Source organism: Labrus bergylta, chromosome 2, assembly GCF_963930695.1.
Source record: "Labrus bergylta chromosome 2, fLabBer1.1, whole genome shotgun sequence".
In the NCBI taxonomy this organism is placed as follows: domain Eukaryota; kingdom Metazoa; phylum Chordata; class Actinopteri; order Labriformes; family Labridae; genus Labrus; species Labrus bergylta.
The window spans coordinates 3307351-3331335 of NC_089196.1; the positions used below are offsets into that span (position 1 = coordinate 3307351).

The 23985-nt window shown below is 41.0% G+C and overlaps 2 protein-coding genes across 2 annotated transcripts in view; both read right to left on the reverse strand.

The window, feature by feature from the left end:
• txnrd2.2 (thioredoxin reductase 2, tandem duplicate 2) overlaps positions 1-5790 on the reverse strand; it is a 30566-nt gene extending 24776 nt beyond the window's left edge. Inside the window, exons 1-6 of the mRNA XM_065962779.1 lie at positions 5678-5790; positions 4353-4418; positions 4213-4269; positions 3957-4101; positions 3163-3237; positions 435-513 (exon numbers count right to left, since the gene is read on the reverse strand). Of these exons, the coding sequence (XP_065818851.1) occupies positions 435-513; positions 3163-3237; positions 3957-4101; positions 4213-4269; positions 4353-4418; positions 5678-5753 (498 nt within the window). The 5' untranslated portion in view covers positions 5754-5790. The remainder of the gene's footprint in view (positions 1-434; positions 514-3162; positions 3238-3956; positions 4102-4212; positions 4270-4352; positions 4419-5677) is intronic.
• Positions 5791-9154: 3364 nt separating this feature from the next.
• Positions 9155-23985, reverse strand: part of arvcfb (ARVCF delta catenin family member b) — a 264318-nt gene continuing 249487 nt past the window's right edge. The window contains 3 exon segments of the mRNA XM_065962786.1: positions 9155-12110; positions 17600-17712; positions 21396-21487. Of these exon segments, the coding sequence (XP_065818858.1) occupies positions 17611-17712; positions 21396-21487 (194 nt within the window). The 3' untranslated portion in view covers positions 9155-12110; positions 17600-17610.

Here is a 23985-nt window from a genome sequence, read left to right on the forward strand (position 1 = left end):
CTGTTGGGGTTTAAACAAAAAAACCTGCAGAGTCTCTGTCTGTCTGTCATCCTCTGTGCAGGAACACTGCTCTCATCATCCAAGCCTCTCGTCCTCTGTCCACATTTAAATACACCAAATGTGTATAAATGTGGTCTGAAATGAAGGATTACTTGCAGCACAGAATGAGAACTATCACATGATGGAGAACTAAATTAATTTGAGCAGAAAGCTGTTTGTGTTTAAAATGTCCGAGGCTGCAGAATTTTATGAGGTCAGATTGAGGTCATGATCCAGAAAAGGTCAAAACACCCCAAAAAAATGTAGAAAATATAATAAATTTTTTTACAAAATATGTTGTAAAATGTCATTTCTACACATTTTGGGGCGTTTTCTTAATAATCGTAATTGAATGTTCCTTGGATGTAATCATATGATGTAAACCAGCAGCCCACCTCTTTGCCAGCCTCAGAGAGTCCTTTGACGGTGTGTTGATCCAGCAGGCTTCCTTTCATGTTCAGGTACTTCACCTTCCTGTAAGACGGATAACAAACAGCCGGTCACGTTAGCCTGCAGTAGAAGAAACATCATCCACATTCCTCTCACTCATTCACACTTTAACTGTCAACATCTGCAGAAGCTGTCGAGGTGCACAAAGTCAAGCCCCCCTGCTGAGTTACCTCAACAACCCAGACAAACCCCCGAGACTCAGATGTTGTGTGTCACACGTTTTAGATTCTTTGGGTGATTTTCTGCGTGTGTGTATCTTTTGAAAGCTCTGGAGCAGTCGGTGAAAAATTACCGACCAGCTACCAGATCCAACCTCCATATTATGGTCCGCATTGGGACTTGAACCGGCGACCCTCCGGTTCCCAGCTCAAGTCACTACAGACTAAGTTACTGCCGCACCGATAAATACAACTTTAAAAAAAAAAAGAAAACAGTTACCAGGGATCACTGGCTGGCAGCTTCATTAGAAATGAATCTCATTAAACTTAATTAAAAGTGTGAATAATTGTTATTCTCAACTGATTGGGTCTCATGCGCTTGCTTGCACAAATCTGTTCTCCCACAGCTGGAATATGAAGTTTTATGTTCTCACTGTTTGATATCACTCACACTAATTAAAGTCAATTACTTTCACTCACATCCATCTTAATTAGTACAAAGTAACAATGTTTTTTTTATTTCACATCTGTGCTGCTCTAATGATATTGTAAACTGCTTTGTGTAGTTGATGAATATTAAATCATATTGGAGGATTATTAATTCCGTTATCAATGTGGATGATGTTGTTTGACTGAAAACATTTAGAGGGAGCTCAGGTTCATTCACTCACTCAGGTTAACACCTGTTTTGCCCTCCGGCTGCCTCTCAGTCATCATGTGGCTGCTCATTCTGGAGTACACACAGAAATGTACGGCCCGGGGGCACTGGTAGCCTAGTGGTTAGTCTGCGCGCCCCACGAACGGAGGCTAACGTCCTCCAAGCGGGCGGCCCAGGTTCAAATCTCTCTCTCTCTCTCTCTCTCTCTCCTTCTCTCTCTCTCTCTCTCTCTCTCTCTCTCTCTCTCTCTCTCTCTCTCTCTCTCTCTCTCTCTCTCTCTCTCTCTCCTCTCTCTCTCTCTCTCTCTCTCACTCTCTCTCCTCTTCTCTCTCTCTCTCTCTCTCTCTCTCTCTCTCTCTCTACTCTCTCTCTCTCTCTCTCTCTCTCTCTCGTCCTAACTCTAGTAGTAAAGGCAGAAAAACCAAGAAATACATATACAAGTTTGCAGAAAAGTCAGAGGACTGACATTATAGTGTTTGAGATGGAAGCAGAGGGAGCAGCTTGGGGTTAAGAGTCTTTCCCGAGGAGACATTGGACATGTTGATGCAGGAGCCGGGGATCGAACCCCTGACATTCCAGTAGGAGACGACAGACTCTACCCACTGATCCACAGCAACCAAATTCTCCTCTTAAATTATAAACCCTCCTCCCCTGTCAATTTTGAAATGTTGTCAGGAAATTAAATGCGAGTGAATCTCCTGCTTTAAAGTGGATTATTTCAGTTTTTAATTTGACCAGATGGATAAATGTCAATGCAGTGTGACTTAAAAAACAGTGTGTCCCTATAAACCGATACGGAGTAAAACCTGGAAGTTGAGAAGCCGCCATTACTGCGGTGACCTCTGCCTTCTACAGACGCAGGTTTGAAAGTGAGCTGTTCTGAAAAGTGAAGATTTGTTCTACTTTTTAAATATACATGTATCCCTTACTTTTACAACACGGTAAAGGACTTCAGAACCTGTGGAGTTTTACAGTTTACTAACAGTCAGAAAGACTTTGTGAAAAACAGGGAGTGAACATGAAGTGTATTAGAGCGGACACTTTACACACACTGACTGTCCATGCTAAGGACGAATATATTATTCAGAGGTGGATCGAAGTATGGATATAAAAATGATAAGTCGTTTCTGTCCTTCTTTGAGTGACCTGTAGGTGGTGCTCATTCTTCCATCTCCAGTGAGATTATGAAACTATTTCTATATAACGTTAATCTATTATGCTCATTTAGCATAAAAACAAACAAGCTAAATGAATATCTACAGACACTGGATCAGTTGATTAATGAAGCTAACTATCTTGTAGAATATATTAAACAGGATGATGTGTCAGCTGGTTCTTTTTTCTTTATTTTGTTATGAAATCAGTTGTTATATAAAAAAAGTCTGCTATGTAAAATCTAAATAATATTAAGACCTCTTCATTAAGGTTCCTTCATCAGCAGCTGTATGACTTTTTAATCTATGAAATCTGTCTTCATAATAAACAGGCAGCAGCAGACTCTGAGAGGCAACCGCAGTAATGACCGCCACCACAAGATGGCAGCGCCCACAATACCTAGAAGAGAGACGCACAAGAGCATTTGGGGGTTCGGTGCCTTGCTCAAGCGTAGTACTCGGGAAGTGCCCTGGTACCTCTCCAGCTACCAGACCAACTTCCATCTTATGGCCCACATTCGGACTTGAACCGGCAAGCCTCTGGCCCCCTACAGACTGAGCTACTGCCGTCCATAATACAGACTGTGCAGAGATTCAGGGTCATGTGTGTGTTTTGTTTTCACGAGAACATGAGCGCTCCTTGTCTTTATTGTTAAATGAATCATAAATATTAAAATAAATCAGCAGAGCTGCTGTCACTCACTTGTCCTGGAGCTGGACTCTGTGACCCCAGTTCAGAGACCGCACGTGGTTTTGAACAGCCTCTGCCATGGTGACCCTGAGAAACACACAACAGGTGATTATCTTATAAACAGACCTGACCGCTGCATTCCTCACCACCCTGACCACATGCAGAGGGACAGTAGTGACTGGTAGGCTCACTGGCATGGTGATGTCACTTAGTAATGAGCTTTCAAAAAGAACATAATGACCCTTAATTGGTAAAGATAATGGAAGGAATCTGGAGCCCGCCTGTGAGCCTAAATACTTGAGAAGACGTTCTGCGGTGGAATCGTTAAACATAATCCATTTTGAGTCGGTGGGACCAGCAGGTGAATCCGGCAGACAGTACAGGTTCTTGTGTTCATACAGAGTTAATTACTTGATGTAAATCGTTCACTATTATTGAGAGACCCGACACAATTCTCGATGAAAAACTGGTTTATATATTTTGTATTTTAATGTCTTACTTTGGCAAGATGTCTTATTTCTGTATTTCTTTTGGATCTTATTTATAAAACATATCTTCATATTTAATCTTCTCTGTGATGGTTTCACATTCTCTTCTTTTAATGTCTCTTTTTCTCTTTGATTTGATGCGTTTGCCTTGTTGCTGAAATGTGTGATAATAAAAACTTTTCCTTGTTGTCATTCTGTTATTTTGACACTAGATGGTGCCGTTTAGCTGTCCATTAAAGTAAGTCATCTGAATTGATTTAAGAGTACTTTTCACTAAAGCTGATAATGTATTGAAGGGAAAGCTTTTGATTGACCCACCAGTCATGGCAGACCGGCCCTGAGATCTGCCAGCCGTACTTCTTAGCGTCTTTCACCGCCGTGCCGAGTAGAGCGGCCTGGTGCATCAGCTTCTTAGGAATGCAGCCCACATTGACACATGTTCCTCCAAGTCCCCACTTGGTACCTGTTTGGGAAAAGTAACCCCAGAGAGATGAACCATGATGTCATCAAATCATTCATCCAGAAAATCATCTCTTTGTAATCAAATCGGCACGAGGGGTTAAATGTGTTTTACCTTTCGCTGATGGCTCCACGTAATCCAGAACAGCAACTTTCAGTCCCAACTGTGCGGCTGTGGACGAAGATTCATTTAGAGGTGAGAGAGAGAGAGATACAGAAATCATGGAGGAAAAGCAAACAAGTAAAAGATCTCACCTTCTTTGGAACATGCCAGGCCTCCTGAGCCACCGCCGACGACCACCAGGTCAAAGTCATACTTTCCTGTTGAAGTAGAACAGATGATGAATTTACATAAAAAACCACGATGAGAAGGAAATACCAAACAACAACATAAACTGTACACAAGCTGACAGAGACACATAGAGGAGGGGGGGGGGATATTATATCAATTCATGGCCGCCAAGTATCAATGTTTTTATTATATTAACAGCAAGTGTTTCTTTTTAACTTTCTGAGGAAGTTGCACATTTCATTTTGAAGAAGTTGCATCCTGCAGTTGTCCAGTCGTCCGTTCATGTTTGTGTTCAGTTAAATTTGAAAAACTGAAATACAAACAGTTCAGACTGTGAGCTACATCATGCAGACTTTACAGGGTTTTACTTTGACCTCAGTGTTGCTCAGTCTGTGGGCTCGACTCACATCGTGTAGAAATTAAAAGACTGAAGTGAGATGAAGAGACTGAGGATGTTTTCTTATTTGACCAAACAGTTTTTGATTCAGTTTAATTTTGTGGAAATATCCCAATTCTCTGGGTAATATTGTATTACAAGTATGGGGATCATACTGTATCGAGGGGCTTCTAGTGATTCCCACTTCAGAGACACTTAAGCCCAGTTTCCACCAAGCGGTCCGGTCCAGTTCGGTTCAGTTCAGTACACATTTATTGGTGTTTCTACTGTCAAAAGTTAAGAAGGGTACCAAAATAACTGATCTGTACTGTCATACTTCTTTCCCACCCTTCTGATTGCATCCCAGCCGCTGATTGACTTCATCCAGGTACAAACAGTTAATCGACTGACTTTTATAAAGTAGTATTTTACAAAGTAGTGCAAGTTTAACCAATACATATTATGATGTTTAGTCAGAGTTCAGCTTCAGGACACACGTAAACGGTTAGGTCATTCTTGGTAATATTACAGAGAACAAACAGTGTGGACCAGATAACATGTTTTTAAATGTGTTCTCCTTATCAGTACAGACCAGAGACTGTAGATATGAAGGTACAGACTATATAGAGGGAAAGCCTAAAGTATGGTACAGACTATATAGAGGTATAGACTATTTAAAGGTACAGACTAAAGTATGGTACAGACTATATAGAGGTATAGACTATTTAAAGGTACAGACTAAAGTATGGTACAGACTAATTAAGGTGCAGACTATATTAAGTCGCAGACATGAGCAGCTGAATGTGACCGACAGTAATGATAACCTCATAGCAGCGCCGCTCGGACTTCTACCTGACTCACACCTCTCTGTTCTCTTTACGTTCACGTCATATGTGAACCACGACGTGTTACCTGTCAAGTTTCTCGTCAAAACATGAAAACAGTTGATCCTCTTCCACCGGTGTCTGCCCCTGCAGAGGGCGGCCATGTTGTTATGATAATCAGGACCCCGAGCTGGGACGAGGGTGGCCAGAGAACCGCCTGAAAAGAAATGAGGCGACGACAACAGAGGTGCGCAAAGTGGGGGTCGGGGGCTCCTGGGGGTCGCGTGATGTCTTCCCAAAAAATATGTCAAACATTTAAATGATTTTAACTTCTATATTTGAACAATTATTGTAAAAATAGACACCAAAAATATTTCAATTACAAATAAAACCATATCATAAAGTGGAATTAAACTGAAAGTAATGTGTTAGAATAATTAAAAATGTAAGTCTATTGTCTTACAATAAATTACTATAAAACAGTGTTATTGTTTTCTGTTGTATGTTTTGTGTGTAGGGCTTTTAGTGCATGGTGATGACCCTTATTTTAGGAGTATAGCGAACTAAAAAGTTTGGGAACCCCCTGAACTAAAATCATAGACTGTCCAAAATTCAAAATGAACTTTCTGTGAAATGTGTCCATTCATGATAAACCGTAGAGCCTATGTTCCACAGACAATCAAAACTTCTAATCAGCACCCACTGAGGGATGTGCGTGTCTTTTTAAAAATTTTTTTATACATTTTCATTAAAAATTAATTCGGTGGCGGTGGCCCGATGCTTGGTTCGCCCGCCCTGTGTGCAGAGACTGCAGTCCTCGAGGCTGGCGGCCTTGGTTTGGGTCCGACCTTGTGGCTCCTTTTCCTGCATGTCATTCCCCACACTCTCTCTCTCTATCCGGAGTTCCAACACTCTCCACTCTCCAGTGTGTCTAATAAAGGCATCAAATCACAAAACTAAATCTTCAAAGTAATAACACTATATTAATTCCCTACATGCAAATTGTCACTTTTTTAATACTGACGTCGCCTACTCAGCATTTCTTATCATATACAGTATTGTATCGATGATAAATCTATTTTTATCAAACATGGACATCACTTTGGACGAAACATTTGTTTGAGTGTTTTAGCACAAATGTTAATTATCAACACTTGTCCACAGGAGGCTTTAGAGGGAAAAGAAAAATAAGCCTAATGATAATGAAAACTTTAATTAAAAAGAGAAATAAAGAGGGGAATGTATACTAATATTACAAGGACAAAAAGAGAGGCAATATATTCATAATGAAATAGGCTACACTGTAAAAAAGGAAACATGATCAGACATTAAAACAGTTGGTAGCTCCACATGTGAGCACTATTTTAGCCAAGTTTTGCCCACTTTGCATAAAGAACAGGCTGACCAAAAGAGGTCTGGGACGTCACCCATCTGTTCCTGCATGGGGCTTTGGCTGCCCATAGATGGCGGTCTCCATGCTGGAAATGCTGTCTCAGTCAACCTAACGACAGGTTTTAAACCTCTTGACAAACCGTTACTCCACGCCCACCTGTCCATCAGGTCATTCACGTGCCTAACTATGGATAACATGTATCGTTCATGTAATCAAAACGGAAGAGTTATGCAAAAATTCACCCCCGAACAGTGTATGCAGATCGAGACATGAGCAAATCAGACCTATTTAGTTTTATTAACCAGGCTGTAAACATGTTATAAACAGGCTTTTTTGAATGTAGTGTGTATGTGACTTCTGGTGCGTCTGCAGCCAGCCTCTAGTGGCCACTCGGGGAACTGCAGGATATTTGACTTCTGCATTGGCTTCCTTTTTCAACACTGGAGGTTGCAGCTTGATCAGCACTGATGGAGGCTCGTGTGATCTCCACTCCTCTGAAAAGATGATGCAAGCTTACTGGGTTTAATACAATATGAAACCTGTAAAATAACAGAATTCACTGCTATAAGAGCAATCCATCATAAGGCTAAATTCTGGTATATAGAAAGTTTTCTTCTTGCTGTTTAGAGTGAGGGATTCAGTTTGACCTCAGTCATTTCTGTACTCAAAAGAAACCCTCAACTTGTCAATCAGGTAAAGGTGTTGCCTGCATATATGATGGATCTTGTCCAGGGTCTTTCATTCTCACTGACTTGGGGGATAGCAGACAGGGTGCAGACTGCATCCTGTCTGCACAGCAGAGTTCTGTGAGGAAGTGGGCGTCGCCTAGGAGAGGGTAATTAATGATTGTTTGCACCTGAGAGTGAGTGTGAGAGAAAAAGGAGAAGGAGTGTGCAGGCTGCATTGAATGTTCTTGGCTCTTAACAAATTAGTACTCACAAGGTATTATCACCCCTCTCTCTTTACCACCTCACCTCAAGACTTCCACTGCTTTTGGCCTCCAATCTCTCCTCCCCTCTCCCAAACAACAATTCACCCACAGACACAAAAACACACTCTCTTTCTTTAGTTTATCTATTTTTCCTTTTTGTTCATTGCATTAGAACATTGAACTGATTTAAGTATTTTTTTGGATGAATGATCATGGGACATTTGACCTTTAATTATAGGGAGATGTTTATTTAATTGTTGGTAAAGTTATGAAATGTTTTCTTTTATCCTGAATTCATGTTAAATGTATAAATACAGATGAACTTTGATTTTATTCCCTTTCATAGCATGATTTGTATTGAATGTGAAGCTGAATAGGAGCTATTCTGCCTGGAGACTTTTTGATTGACAGATTTAAGGGTCTGTCTCGCGCCCAATTGGACAATTGCTTGATTTCACTTACGCTACAAGGTATCTCTTTGGAGGCAGAGGAAATGGCTTTGAGGATTCCTCTTTCATCATCTTCACACAGGCGGATCTGATACAACCTTTCAGAATAATCATTAAACATGGCCTGTTTTTTTTAAAGATTATTTATAGGCTTTTTGTGCCTTTAATGGAGAAATAGGACAGTGGCTAGAGTTGGAAATCAGGGAGAGAGAGAGGAAGGAATGACATGCAGGAAAGGAGCCACAGGCTGGATTTGAACCTGGGCCCCCTGCTTAGAGGACTATAGCCTCCATACATGGGGCGCGCACACTAACCACTGCGCCACCAGTGCCCCAACATGGCCTGTTTTAAATCGATTTACGACTTCATCCTTGTAAATTTACACTTTAATCTTGAAATTTAGATAAAACATGTCTTTAAAATGACCCTAATACTCTGTCATACAATATTGCAAAATGTCCCTGTTGAAAAAAAAATGTCTTGCAGTTGCTGGTCTTCTTTTTGCACTTTTTTTGCATCTACTCATAGGTCCAACAAGGTTGCAAAGATTCAGACAATCATAGTTCATGTTGTGGTGCAGGAGTAGCTGGGAAACATGTAGCATCACGGATAATGTAGTAGAGCTAATTCTTCCCGGTCATGTGGTTTGATGACACTATAGTTTCCTTACCTGAGCAGCGAGTAGCTGACCACAATGACCGTACTATAACTTAGGGGGGCTTTTCTCAAAGACACATTATCCCTACTGTGTGATGACAACATGATACAAAATAACACACAGAGAGTAACACCTTCTTTCCAGGCATGATTTATTGAAAACACACCAAATTTAAACTCTACAAACCAGTATTTTTCCGTTATGTTTAACAAGCGTAATATTTGCCTCTGGGTATTAGTAAAATTAACATAATACATTCTGTCACTGCGGCATCGCTTCTGCTCGCTACGAAAGCATTAACAACTTTACTCGTCTAGGAAAATCAAAACCGCTTCTTCCACTGACTCTATACTTTTTTTGTTCAAAGTTTATAATACAACGTAATACAAGGCAGAAACCCACCAACAGTCTAAACTACTTAGGGTTTGAGGGGGCAGGGAAGGTAGTGTGGGGTTTGGGGGTAGATGCAGGATGAATGAATGAGTTAAGTGGAGAGAGAAAAGGGGGGGCGGGCACGGGAGGAGAAAAGGGGGCGGAGGTGAACGGGCAGGATGGAGAGACGCGAGTGGAAAGGGAGGAATAAAGTTATATAAAACACACTTATCTTTATCTAGCATGGAAAAGGTTAAGGCACATGATAGGTACAAACACATCTGCTACTGAGTAGTACAGTTACTTTAATGTTGACGGTCTTCAATCGGTCTTATCTACACAGGTAGGTTCGTTTGATACGTTGTGTGTCCGTGTCGGGCCGTTCACTTTACAGCACAGTAACTTGGCTCTCTTGGTTTGTCAAATGTGCAACGTGCTGCACATCCACAGAACTGTAAAAACCCTTCTACGAGCGCGTGTGAAATACAACTCCAGATCCTTTGGTTGAGTTGCTGCAGAGCGCAGTCAGGAATAGACAGTCATGTGGGTCTTTGTCAAAAAAAAAGGGGGTTCAGTATTGTCCAATGAGAGCACACACTTCTGAGGACACACAAAAGGGATGCTGGGTATTATTATAACTTTTTTTTTTCCTCTTCTGTTTTTTTTTCTTTTAAACCTCTGAAATTAAAATGTATACAGTAAGTTTTTTTTGTCGTTTATTGATTTTTACCACAACGTACACCTTTTTGTAAACACTGTGTAAAATATGCAAGCTTTATAAAGTCACGTACGTCACGAAGAAAAATCAGACTTCAATGCAGGCACATGCCGTTCGCCTTTGATGACGCGTGAGTGATGCGCCAATGTGGGATTGGCGTCTCGTTCTCCATGACGTGAATCAGGAGAAAAATGGCAATATGATTCCGTATCCCTCTGCTTTTATACATCCACACATCCCCTAAAGCGTTGTAAAAATATATACTATATGACCACTTGACTTGATGTGTGTTTTTTTTTTGTACAGTGTGATGCAACTCTTTACATTTTGTATTTAAACCCTCCGAAGACACGACCATGCCCTTTCTCGCTTCCTCATGAACTCCATGTGAATGAATTAGTTAATATCCAAATGACACCACAAAAAAACTGGCACTTGGAAAAGAACAAAATATAAACATCTGTACATCAGTTTTTTCCTGGCATGCTCACGACGTCGTAGATTCCTCTTTAAGATGCACCTGTGAAGGGTTAACTCGGTCTGAATGCATCAGGAAGAAACGCTTTATGGGTCGCCTCTTCTCCACGCCACTGACTCTTCTCGTCAGATAACATTTAATCCAAGAACGCTGAAGGGAAACCTTTTTTTTTCTGTAACCGTTTTTTGACAAATACAAAATATAAATAAGTGATCGTCGGTATAACAAGACAGTATTCGACACACATTGAAGTTAGGTGGTTATTTCTTGTCTAAAAACACGGCGAGCCTGTTATCAAATGAGATGTGCTTCCCAAACAATGTGGTTTGAATATACAACTAAGAAGTCGGTAATTTTTCTCGTTTGTTTTCCTTCGTTTTCCCGCCTTTTTTTCTCCTTTTGACCCTAATATACATTTATATAAAACCCAACAAAAATAAAAAAGGAACGCTTTCAGATCTTCCTGCCTCACTTTTTCAAAATCACAAATCATTTATAAACAAATGCCTTATATCCTCTTTAATACACAGCATTGACAAAAAGCAACCAGCCAAGAAAACTTGTGAAACTGCAGCTCAACACTTCCTCTATTTGTGGTTACAGAAATAACCACAGCTCCTGCTCGCTTGTTGTTATATCAGCTTCCTTCTTTACGATGCAGCGTGAACAGAAACTGTTTCCCCATCTGATGCACACACACCGTGTCACTTTCAAATCTCCAAACCACGACTTGCAGACTCCTCACTTTTATACAAAATGAACGTCACTCACTTTTGATTTCAAAGCATCTTCAGTGCACGTCTTTCTTTTTTCTTCTCGTCTCATAAAACACAGTGAACCGAAATGGATAAGTCTGTTAGAGCAGCTGCTTGTTCACTATGCTACAGCTCTTCTCAGGCTCGGTTTCTCTCCCTTCTTTTCTTCATTTCCATCCCAACCATCTTTAAAAAAAAAAAAACATCCAATGGCTTTCAAACACACCTGTCCACACCTGTTACATCAAAACACCAAAGCTTGAGAACAAACTGAAAGTTAAATTCTTCAAAAACCACAAAATTGATGCATGAACTTTTTCCACATGTGAAAACCCAAATCAAAGAAAAATCACATTTTCTCTTCTCCGTTTCCTTCCAACACACACGTTCCTTTTCTTTTTACTTCCTTTACCTCGCTTTGTTCGACTTCATTAATCCATTTCTCCATCATAAGCACCGGCCTCGGCCCGTTCGTCTTCACTGTGAGAGCTCAACAAGAGTCAACGCGGTTAAATTCACATCATGTCCAGTGGGAATGTCGATATGAGAAAGTAGCAGGAGTAGTCTCTTTTTTATTCTTTCTTTTTTTACAAAAACCGTGAAAAGCATGAGAGTGCTGGCTGCTGCTGGGTAGTCGCTGTTATGATCATTATTTTTTAATTTTTTTTAAATCCTCTTTTCTGTACAAAGTCCAACTCCAAAGATGAGTGAAATGGCAGTGGTGATATGAGAGATCCTCTTCTAGCTGCAGCGTCGTCTTTTTAAGCCTGAAGGAAGTGGAAAAGAAAGACAAACGTAAGACTAGGCATCCAGACAGGTGGACATATCATTCAATGAGCCATATAATATCAGTATCATTGCAGTCACAGTGACTTCAGAAGTGGCTGGTATTATTCAAGTAATGTCTTTGTGACTGTCAACAAAAAAGACCATTTGTTCCTACTGAAGAAGTAAAATGTGGTTGTGGTGTCAAACACCAACTCTACATCTTCTCTGAGCTCTTTGGAGCATTTAGCACATTATATTAAATGTTCTGCTTCATCAACCTCATCTCCAACAGCATCTGGAATTGCACAGCTGTTGACCACTCTGTAAGCTAGGCTAACTATTGTAGCATTTAGGAGCTAGATGTAAAAGAAAAGACGTTTTCACGTATACACTCCTGGAAATTTCCTTTGGAATATTTCTATCTACTTTGAGATATATCTGTATTGTAACATGTTTCTGCACCCAGACGAGGGAGTGACATCAATAACCTTCTTAGAAGAGAGTATTTTTACATGTCACTGAGAGGTCTAAACATGCAATTTGATTTACCTTTTCTGTGATTGGTCTGAGAGCCCATTATGTGATGTACCATCTGAAAAAGTTGAGTTATCTTTGCTATGACTATTATGTTACTTTGATATTTTTTGGATTGTCTTTTCCCCAAGGACTGACCTTTGTTAAACTTTTGCTCCTCTGAGACTGTCTTGTCTAATTTTGTGAAATGTTGCAGCAGTATTTGTAGCATTATGATCTATTAGCTATATCTCCTCTATTAGTCTGTCTCACTTAACCTCTGGGAGGACAACCCCTTTGTTCAGTATATGTTTTTGCTACATGGCTAACTATCAAAAACGTTTTTAAATTGTGTATTTTATTACAATTGTGTATTTTGACCGTTTGTCTGCTTCCTGTGGTATATGTCGCCCTCTTGTGGATGTTGTATTCATTGTCCTGCTTGAGACTGCTTGTCTCCTTCCACGTTTGCCTGAAGAAGCTCCTTTTGATCGAGGTGTTGCCGTTAATAAAGTTGCTCACTGTGTGCTGAACAGTGTACGGACCTTTCTCTTTTTTTTCCCAGTCTCGCCTACCTCAATCATGTCTGGGTGGAGATGTTGCAGCACTCTCAAGGGCCTTCCAGATAGGACACGATGTGCATGTTTCTCTTTTTGAAGTAAGCTAGACAAGGGGTTCCCAAACTTTTTAATAAAATAAGGGTGCCAGAGACTGGGGACCCCCCCACTGTCCTTGAAAGTGGTTAAAGCATTTAGCGTAACCCAAAACCACATGCACTAATAGGCCTATCGAAACACTGGCATTAGAACAGCCTGAACATTTTATTATTTTAGGGTCTCCTACATTGTTGCAGTCATGCGCACACTTATAAGGAACTTTTACACATTACTTTCAGTGCAGCATACATCTCACTGAAGGTCTATGGTTTTATTTTAAATTGAAGAACTTCTTGTTGAATATCATTTCAAAATATGCAATTTTAAATCATTTCAAATGCGTATTTATTTTTCTCCACTTTAGGAACCACTGGGCTAGACGAAATATTAGCATTGATGTTTTTTTAGGGTAACAAATCCCTATCACTCACAATACCTCTCATTAGTGAACAATAGTGTATTATGCTTGAGTCTATTCTCAGCTGCATCAACACATGATTGGCATGCTAACAGGGAGTCACATCTCTACTCAACAGCGTCAATGTATCGTCTGTTTTGGTCTTTCACAGAATTTGATGACAAAAAGATACATGAATAATAACATTTGATACTAAAATGTGATTTTAGATGAAACTCTGTTGTCCTTTAAAATCAGACATGAAGACAACGAGTCGGTATAATCACAGTAAATCACATCACAGATAGCTAACGCGTCTGTAACAGAACAGTCGAGATGAGACGGCTAAACAGATGTTCAATGTGCCGGATGAAGTCCTGAATGTGTTTGTGAAATGACTTACCTGCTGGTTCATTCACAATATTAGAAGAACATTTTATTTTTTAACCAAAACCAGAGTAAAAACTTTTAAATGAATACCACACATATACTGCTACGTCTCTAGAGGGACACTGTGCAGTGTTTTTCATGTGATGGTGCAATGAATGGAAACGACAGAAGTGAACAGCAAGAGAGACGGCTGGGATGAAAAGATGATGATGTGACACTTTGTGAGAGGAAGTCTATGTTACTGGAGGAAAGAGGAGGAGCAGGAGGAGAGAAAAGATCTCTACAAGCTCACCTGAACCCGCCTGCAGCTCTGCAGAAGTCATTTAGTGAGACATCAAAGGAAGTATGGGAATAGAAGGATTGCTTAATACCGAAAGGTAATCTGCCTCCACATACATAAATATTAGAGGACATTAATACATTTGGATTTATTTTCCTGCGACTGCTGTGACTGTGACCTTTATGCAAAAAGGAAAAGGAACTGTTTATAAAAAACGTTCTTCAAGAAGTTTTAGACAATTTATTCTAAAACGTTTTAGCTATTTGCAAAAAACATTTGACCGAGGTCATTCTTCCTTTGACTACGAACCTCACCATAATTAAACTGTTTTTAAGTTTCCAAGACCTACCTCTCGCCTGGCCCACTGCAACTCCTCTCTACATGAGAGTCAGTCAATCCTCACTCTAAGTCTTCTGCAATATATTTACCAGGTGCAGCATGTCACCTCTGTACTCGCCTCCCTTCATTGGCTCCCTGTTGATTTTTAGCACTATTACTTGTTTTAAAGTCACTGCATGGTTACGCCTATAGTGACCATATCAATCGAGACCAAGCGATACCCGAGACCGGACTGCTCCGAGACCAGGGCAGGACGAGACCTAGACATGACCAAGACATTTTGTGATCGAGACCGAGTCAAGATCGAGACCATAAATATCACTGAAAAATCCTCATCTCGTGTGCAGCGGGCGTGTCACTCACTTAGGTTGGTCGTAACCGGGGGATACGAATCAAATTACAAATGAACTGAAGTTATTCATTATTTTAGAAAGAGGTGTTTCTCTTGTAATCTCAGTAATGATGTGGAAAATAACCTGACAGTGGTGGTCTTGACCGTTCTTGATTTAAAATCCGGAGTCCGTCCAGTCTGAGACTGAGACAAGGTCGAGAGAAAATGCTTTCGATTCTGAGACTAGACCGAGACCTTCAAAAAGTGGTCTTGAGACTAAGACTGATTTTTGAGTACTACAACACTAGTTCAGCCTGACAACTTTTACTCCCTTACACCCCAGGACGATCACTCCAGTCCTCTGAGCAGTCTCTCCTGGTCGTCCCCCGAGCTCAGCGGAAACTCCTGGGCGACCGTGCCTTCTCAGTTGGAGGCCCTAGTCTGTGGAATCTATAGCCTCCCCTCATCAGAGGCGCTAACTCATTGAAAGCAAAACTCAAAACTCAACTTTTTACCCTGCACTCTGGCCAGCTGAGGCCGTTTTAAACGTGAGGCTGTTAAAAACTCAACTTGACTTGAAAACATTTTATGAAATCGTTTCACAAAGAGAGGCCAGGTTTTTTTCCTTCATGGAGATAAAACATCTCAGTTACAAGAGAAGCCACTTAGTAATCATTTATTCGATGAACCTTAACACAAAATATGCAAATGAACATCCAAACGAACATAAACAGAATTAATATGAGCTCATCCTTCATTACATCTCCGTCTTGGACATTTTCTTTTCTGACAGTCGATGATGTGCACAAATTATGTCTTCACCTCCAATCGTCAAATTAGAATCCTTCATGAATTATTTATATGGAGTCATCCTGCTTTGACTAGATGCGGCGTGCGAGTAGATATTCTGTGAGAGTGTGTTTGTATCGCTGTGCGCTCCTTCTCTCTTCCTCCTGCTTTCCATTACGGGATAACCAAGTCTCTGGAGGATCCATCTGAAGCGTAGTAGAATGATTCCCCTTCATCAACTCCAGAAAAAGGCTGTCGAGGGACGTAGTGAGTAAAATGAGGCGTACATTGAAAGCAGACAGGTGGTGCTGCATAGTAAACACAGACCAAAGCCTGTTAGCTTGCTGTATGTATTTCAAAGCGAGAAAGCTAAGTGGGTTTTTGCACGATGCCTCGTTGATCTCCCTGAGTGGCTGGATTTGACGTCAGGGTGCCAAAATAACAATGAGATGCAATGTTGGATTACTTATCGACCTTTTCCCAAACCATGTGCCCACACAAAAAAAATTAAGTTTTAAATCTGCCTGTCTAAACTATCGAGTGTAGCTCGACGCACGCTAATAATTTGGACAGGTGGATTTAACACTCGAAAGTGCTGGGATGTTAGAAACACAGCAGTTAGAGCTGGTAACATTCAGAGGCTTAAAGAACAATTACTGTGAGGTGATCTAATCAGATTTAGCTAGCTAGCGAAATAAAGCTAACTTTAGCTCAAATATTTGTTTAAAAAGTTGCCTCAGTGAGAGTTTTACAGAGTTTTTCGTAGGCTCATTTTGAAGCCAGAATCTTGTAAAAGGGCCAAGAAATGCTAAAGCTACATGTACAAGAAAACTGTTAGCAGCCTCATCAGTTAGCACTACAATAAAGCTTTCACACCTGCAGAAAACTCCTGAAAAACTCCTGATATTTCCAGGTTGAGCTGAATGTGTGAACGCAAACAGCCACATTTTATACTTGACTTCCCCCGAAGGTTCTCCTGCCAGACACCTAGTATTTCTTCCGCAAGAAGTCCGAGTGAGCTGATGTGAGAACGCAGCAGGATATTATCAGGAGAATTCACGTCGAGCCAATGGGAGAGCCAGGGAGAGTCTCCAGCTGTGAGCAGCATATGTGAACAGCCATGTCAGGAGAATATCCGGAGCAGTCCTCCTGAAATTATCTAGATATTTTCAGGAGTGTATGTGTGAAAACAGCTCAAGCTAGTAGGTAAAAAAACCCCATTAATTTCTCTTCTTTTTGTGGCCTTCTTTAATACTCTCTGGCCTCTACTTTAATATACCACACTGCAAACTCCCATCAATCTGTCCTCCCCCACACCAACCTCTGAGACCATTTTGTGCCCATTAACAGGCACTAAGGCCATGACTGAACGAACTCTGTTTGAAGGACGAGTTCAGTGAAAAGTCGATTCATCGGTGATGAATACTTGGTCTACTTATCGGAGTTTAAAGGTTTTCTGTTACCAAGTCGTTGCTAATTTAAATCTCTACCTGGAGGTTGGTGAAACAGAAGTGCCTGAGTGAAAATGAAATCATACCTAAAATATAAAAAAAGTTTGACAGACTCATTTTAGGTTAAGCTTCAAGTAAACTGTACATTTGAGAGTTGAGCAGGGTGACTAATGCAGCTGACTGTGGGTGCAGGATGACAGCAGGTCTACATGATACAGCGTGAGGGTGAAAGGCACACAGGTGGAAACATTGAACAAACAAGGGATGAGAAGGATGCTACAGTCAAACCCAAGGTGGGGGAAAGGTTGTTACTTTTGTGGTGCTTTAATATTTCAGACCTACCATGCATGCATTTAGACCCAGGAGTCAACAGGCTGGGGCTTTACATCACAAGCGTCCACCAGACTGACCGCAGGCCTGTTACTCCTGATATAGTGTTTCCTATTTGTGTCATTCTGTAGCCACAGGAGGACGGGTTAAGAAAAAAAACACAGCAAAACAAAGAGAGGTCAATACATTTCACAAATACACTCACACATACACACACACATACACATGCATCCAGGATCAGAGAAGCCAGTGTTAGTTCCCCGCCGTAAGGAGAGCTTGGAGAGAAGTCAGAGAGATTACAGAACAGCAAACCAAACCATGCAAATGAAAGAGGGAGAGAGAGCTGCCGTTTCAGCAGCCAAGTTGCATTCAAAGCGGGCAGAACACCTCCGGGAAGAACAGTGGGGCGGACTTAAGAGACAGCTTTTGGAGTATAGTGCTTAAAGGCCTGTGCACTGTGAAGTCAAACATGGCTGTTTGCTGAGATTACTCCCGTCTTCTGTCTGAGCATTTTAAAACATCTGCTGCTCTTACTAAATGTGAGAGTACAACCTCGGCTCTGATTGGTTTAGCTGAGTAATTGAGTTAAATGAAGAGTCAGTGCCGACTGAAATAGATTCTTCCCGAGGTCACTGTTGAACTCTGGAGCTGTCGATAGCTGGTAGCTTTTTGATGCTGCTTTATGCTGTTTCTTCAAGAGGCTCACTATAATTGGCAAAAATCTGCATTTGTTCTGGTGTAAAGGCTCCTGAAAAGCTTTCAAAGATGCTAATAAAAGAACCACAAAGACTTTACAAATAAACTGAGTGTATTTTAACATGTCAAATAAAAGAAAAAGTTGTAATAAGTCTTAAAAGTCACATATTCTCCTCCTTTTCAACCAGTTTAAATAAGTCTCAGAGCTCCTCAAAACATGTGTGTGAAGTTTCTTGTTCTAAATCCACTCTGATCCTGTATTTGATCATGTCTATAAACCCCTCTATTTCAGCCCTGCTCAGAACAGGCTGTTTCTGTGTTTGTACCTTTAAATATGTAAATGAGCTGTGTCTGACCACGCCCCCTCTCTGGAAGGGCTTGGGTGTACTCGGGCTTTCTCGCTCCATGTACTATTGTTTACGGTCAGAAGGCAGACTCAGAGGGCAGAACAAACACCTAGCTGTGGGAGTGTCACCCACCTGGGGGAGGGGCTACTGCCCTTTGTGATGTCATGAAGGGAAAATCTCCAAACGGCCTGTTTGAGCACACATTTTCTGAAAAGTGGAGCAGGCAGAAGACGGAGAGGATGGACTTTTCTCATCATCAGGGGGTTTGTAGACGGACTACAGACACATAATAATGTTAGAAAAAAATGGTGAAGTGGATTTAGATAATATGTGACCTTTAAAAAGTACAACTCTACAACGTTATGACTCTTGATACAGTTTAGGTATACTCCTGTCTGTGTGCGCTCATTGTGAGACAACAGTTATGTCACTGTTGTGTTTGGTCAAAGCTGCGACACAGTTTTATTTCTGCCAAAAGTCGGCAAACTTAACAAATTAAAATTGTCAACAGGAGACAAAACATTTCAGCCACATGTAAGGTCTCCCTTTAAGCGAAACACTGTAAAACACCTTCAATTTTCAAAAACAAAATTTCAATTTGATCATGTGTTCATGTAGGAGTACGATATTCCTTCTGCTTATAAACCACCATGTCAGTTAATTGTCTGTTCAGGGATCAAGTCAGTTATACGCTTCACTCTAAGACACAGATTTAACATTTTTCAGCAAACATATGAGACTTTCAAAGAGACAAAAACAGTGTGACAACAGATACAAAGTTTAATATATAAGACAGAGCAGCACCCAAGGGCTACATCTTGACTCAGCGTGCTGCTCTGACAAGCAGTCTGTGTTAGCGTAAGAGCTAATGCTTTGTAACCGATATTACAAGTTCAGGTCACTGTTATCGACTGTTTGGCTTGGACTACTGTAATCTTATTGTCAGTCTATCCTGTGTAAATATGTCTCTGAGTCATAACTGTCTGCAATGAGTGAGAAGCTCGAGTCCTGTTGTCGGAGCCGTGTTTACATCATGTTTACGTGGACGGGACGGCCGACTCTTCTGCATACTCACTGATTATTTGGATGTCACTTACGAGCCTTAACATCTCTGGTATTCTGTGTCAATTCATTTGCAATATGAAGCTAGGAGCTAACTAAAGTATGCTAGCATTAGCATGCTAACACAACAGTGATTGCAGCTGGAGCAAAGGACAATTTTGTCCGCCTCTTGTGCTTAATGGTGCTTAACTGGTGCGTTCTAATTCATAACTCCTTTGTGCAACTCGAGTGTAGCACTTGGGGTCGGACTTGTGCCGCCCGAGGAGAGCGGAGGCTTCATTATGTAGGAGGTGTCGCCAAAGTTTGTTTTGGTTTCATTGTTGGTGCTCAAGGGCGATATCTACTGGATCAAAAAGTCACATTCTTCCTTTCACTTGTACCACAGTGGTGGCCACAATGGACATTTTAAATCAGAACTCGTATAGCCTTATTTGTAGCTAACTAGCTCTACAAATGTGTGTTTGACTTTAAATCCAACTTGTTTTTTTAAACCATCACGAACCTAACCCTATACCATGTATTAATACACTCCAGTCAAAAATACTTCATTACACTTATTATAAGCTAAACCTACAGGTGAAGTGTCTTGGAATGAGACGTAATTTATTTTAATTAGTGAGTACATCTCATGTCAAGACACCTAACAAGTAAAACTGCTTCCTGCAATGGCATCTCCCATCCAGTAAACCGAGCCGCATGAGACCACATGCAGCATCGACCACAAGGGCGTCCCACATTAATACATGTAGATGTTCTTTGGGAAGATGCAGGTGCAGAAAGCGTTGGTGGATTAGCCAAACGCATGGAGGATCAGGTTGACTGGAAACATCGTTTTAAGGCTCTTCTGAAGACGACCATTGGCTGATGATGCATTGGCAGATTTGTTCAGGTATTCCAAGCAATGTAAGGCCTTATTTTTTTAAGCTTTTTGTGTCTTGGAATAAGACGTTTATCTGAAGTGCAATGAGATACTTTTGACTAGAAGTTAGACTCATTCACCTGCAGAGATTTGAGTTCTTGCTCTAATAACCTCTTTAAAAGGAGAGTATTGTTATGTTCCAGAGATAAGAAAATCAAACACAACATGGATTTAATGAGCTCTGGACTCATTTAGACGCGGACACATTTTAAGGGGTAATTTGAACCTGCATGTATAAGCAGACCTATGAGCATCCTCTCCGTTCCCTCAGGGGGAAATCCTCTTCATCTTTATCAAAAACAAACTACAGAAAGTGCTCGAGAGTCATCAAACATGTCACATCCTCTGAAGCCATTATCCTCTTTGAGGCTGGATGGCCAATCAAGAATAAACAGAGTGAGGCTTCAGTGTGAATAATCAACAGGCGACCGCTTAATAATGCAGAATTCTGTTCATCGCCAAAGTGCAGGCCGTCTCCTCCAGGAGCAGTGGTTGGCGGTTCTTTTAATCATTCTCAGATTAATTAGTTTACAGACTAAAAAAACCTTACGCCCAATTAATTGGTGGCTCGCAGATGTGAGGCCGTCCACAGCGCTGAGCTTCAGACGACAATATTATCAGAGAACAACGTCCAGCCTCTTTAAAGAATCAACAGGATAAAGAGCTTCCACCACAGAAGAGAGAGAAACGCAGAAAGAGGACAGCTTTTTTCATTGAGACATCGCTATTTCATCCTCTCTACACCCTGATCCCTCAGGACACCAGAAGAAGAAGTCAGCCTTACCTTCAGTGGTTCCCGGTCTGTCAGGTCCACTGAGCCGTCGACTGCCTTGTACTTGCAGTCCTTGTCCCTCTGGTCAATGGTGGGGTAGGCGTCTAATGAGGTCAGAGAAACAATGGTCAGCTTAGTCCTAGATCCATAAACCAGTGACAGACCTGTTAAACATTTTGTGTCATCCAGTGAGAAGAGGCACACTGAAATATTTTCTGCACAGGAACACAAATAAGAGTGACAGGAAGTCATTGGACACAGAGAAGAAGACTAATCAGTACATTCCTGGCTTGAGCCCATCATAACTGTCAAAAACTCAATATTTACCACCAGAGTGAAATAATCAAGAAGAAGTATCTGCCCATTGTTCTAATAACAGACTTCAAAATGCCAACATTCATAGTTTTCATAAGATAGCCAGTATCTATCAAGTATTTTTGAGTAAGACGTCGGCCTTTAGCTGACACTTCTAAGAGCTGCTGCTGCTGCCAATAGGAGTTCAAGTCTTTCAGGAAATTCCATAACTTTGAAAACTAGCTTTTCAGACTGTATCAGCTGTGACGAGATGCCAAAAGATTGTGTTTAGGGACATTTCATGATGAAGAGATGTATTTAGGTAGAGATCACCAAGACTTACAGTGGTTTACACACTTACAAATACTGGTTATTGCTTTGACTACCTTGTAACAGATGTAAAGCTCATAACTATTGGTGCGTTCCATTTCATCTTGGTTATGGTAAATGGACGTATACATTGCCGAAGAAGCAGTGGGAGCAACTTGTGGTTAAGTGTCTTGCCCAAGGACATATCGACATGTGGAAGCAGGAGCTGGGAATCAAACCCCTGACCTTCCAGTTGAGAGACACCTGACTCTACCACAGAGCCACAGCCGCCTTTGGACCAAGAGGGGCTTCTCTGAATTTCTTGGAAGTCAGAAATTGATGCACCCTGATGCCAGTTGGATACCTCATCAGGAAAGCCCCCCTGAAGTCAGAACGCCAACTCGGACCCTGAGGGACTTCAGTAGCCTGAGCTCAAAATCCAACACGGCTGCTCCAAGCATTAGCAGTAAAGTATAAGTCGTATATTATTGTGTTTATTTTGTGTAATGAAACCATCACACCGATAGTATTGTGCCAGTTCTATCTGTGGCTTTCACTCAGTGGGTTGTCTCTTGGTGTTAGCCAACACAACAAAGGTTCTCCTGGAGGCGTCCATGTTGCTTTTCCGACTTGTTGCCAACTTGTGACTTGAACACGGTCAACTCAGCTGTGACGTCATTCTTAGCTCCGACTTCAGAGGTCAGTGGAACGCACCATAACCCACAAACCCTGCTGACCTGTCAGCCTCACAGCACAGAGGGAAGTGTTGTAACTTTTCACGAGTCAAACTTTCATCAATTATTAATCAAAATGTGATCACAGCTACAGCTCTTAGACACCCTGCTGCAGATGTTTCCATTTATTCTCTATGTGGGAAATACATACGGTTTAAGAATTCATGTAAATGATGGCACTCATATTTGAATTGTAAACTATAGAATAGTTATGGAGATGTCACAAGGGTTGTTCAAGTCTGTATTTTAAATAGTGCACGCTTTCATTGAAGGTGAACTATGATTTAGATTATTTACTGACTTGTTTGCTAAGTCAATGTCTCATATGACTCATACATAAAACACAACACATATATCTGGGAATTGATATTCATTAATTTTCCACAGCACATTTCCGTACACTGGTTTGTTCTGGTGAAGATTTCACCCTTTCCTGCACTTAGATTTTTACATCCTTTTAAAGATTTCAAACAAAACACTGTCAGAAAGTTGAAATATGTCATCATAAATTCTTGTGAACAGCTCTGGGTGATTCACATCTCCCGGGAGTCCCTCTCCTTTTTATGAAACTCACTTTGGGAAGTTTCATACATGACCTACTTTAAAGTGGCAGTGTTTTTTTGGAGGCACTTTTACTTCCAGTACAATTCCTGGGAGGGAAACAGGAGCCCACAGGCATGACAGGGAAGCAGCATGATATACTTTCAGACATCTTTGGAAAAGGGTGAGAAATGATTTCATGCTCCTGTTAAAAGTCACTTTATCTGCACCTATCACCCCCAACAGCCTTCCTGATTTCATGAACTGAAGAGAGACTTTGTCTTATTATTTTACATATTTCTAAAAACAGTACAGACGAGGACATAGGCCGTATAATTTATCAAGAGTGTATTTATATCAGTGAAAACCACCCACACCTGTTGTTATTAAAGGTCACATATTCTCCTCCTTAACATTAAGAAGACGAGAAGTCAAATCAGAGTCGACCCTGTTGGTCACTGGAGGAGAGTTTAGAGGAGAGTCCTTCTGTGGCTCGGGACAGTCATGCAGTCTGACTCTTACCTGGACCCAGCTCATCCATAGGTATCATATCACCACGGCCACATTTCTTGGTGCCTGAAAAGCATTCATATGCTGTTTGTACAAATAAAGGCACACATTAAAAACAGGAGAAGCTGAGCCAACTACTGCTGCTTTTCAAGGGAAATGATTCTCAGCCAGTGATTGGAAAATGCAAAAAAACTGAGAGTGGGCAGGCATGAGCG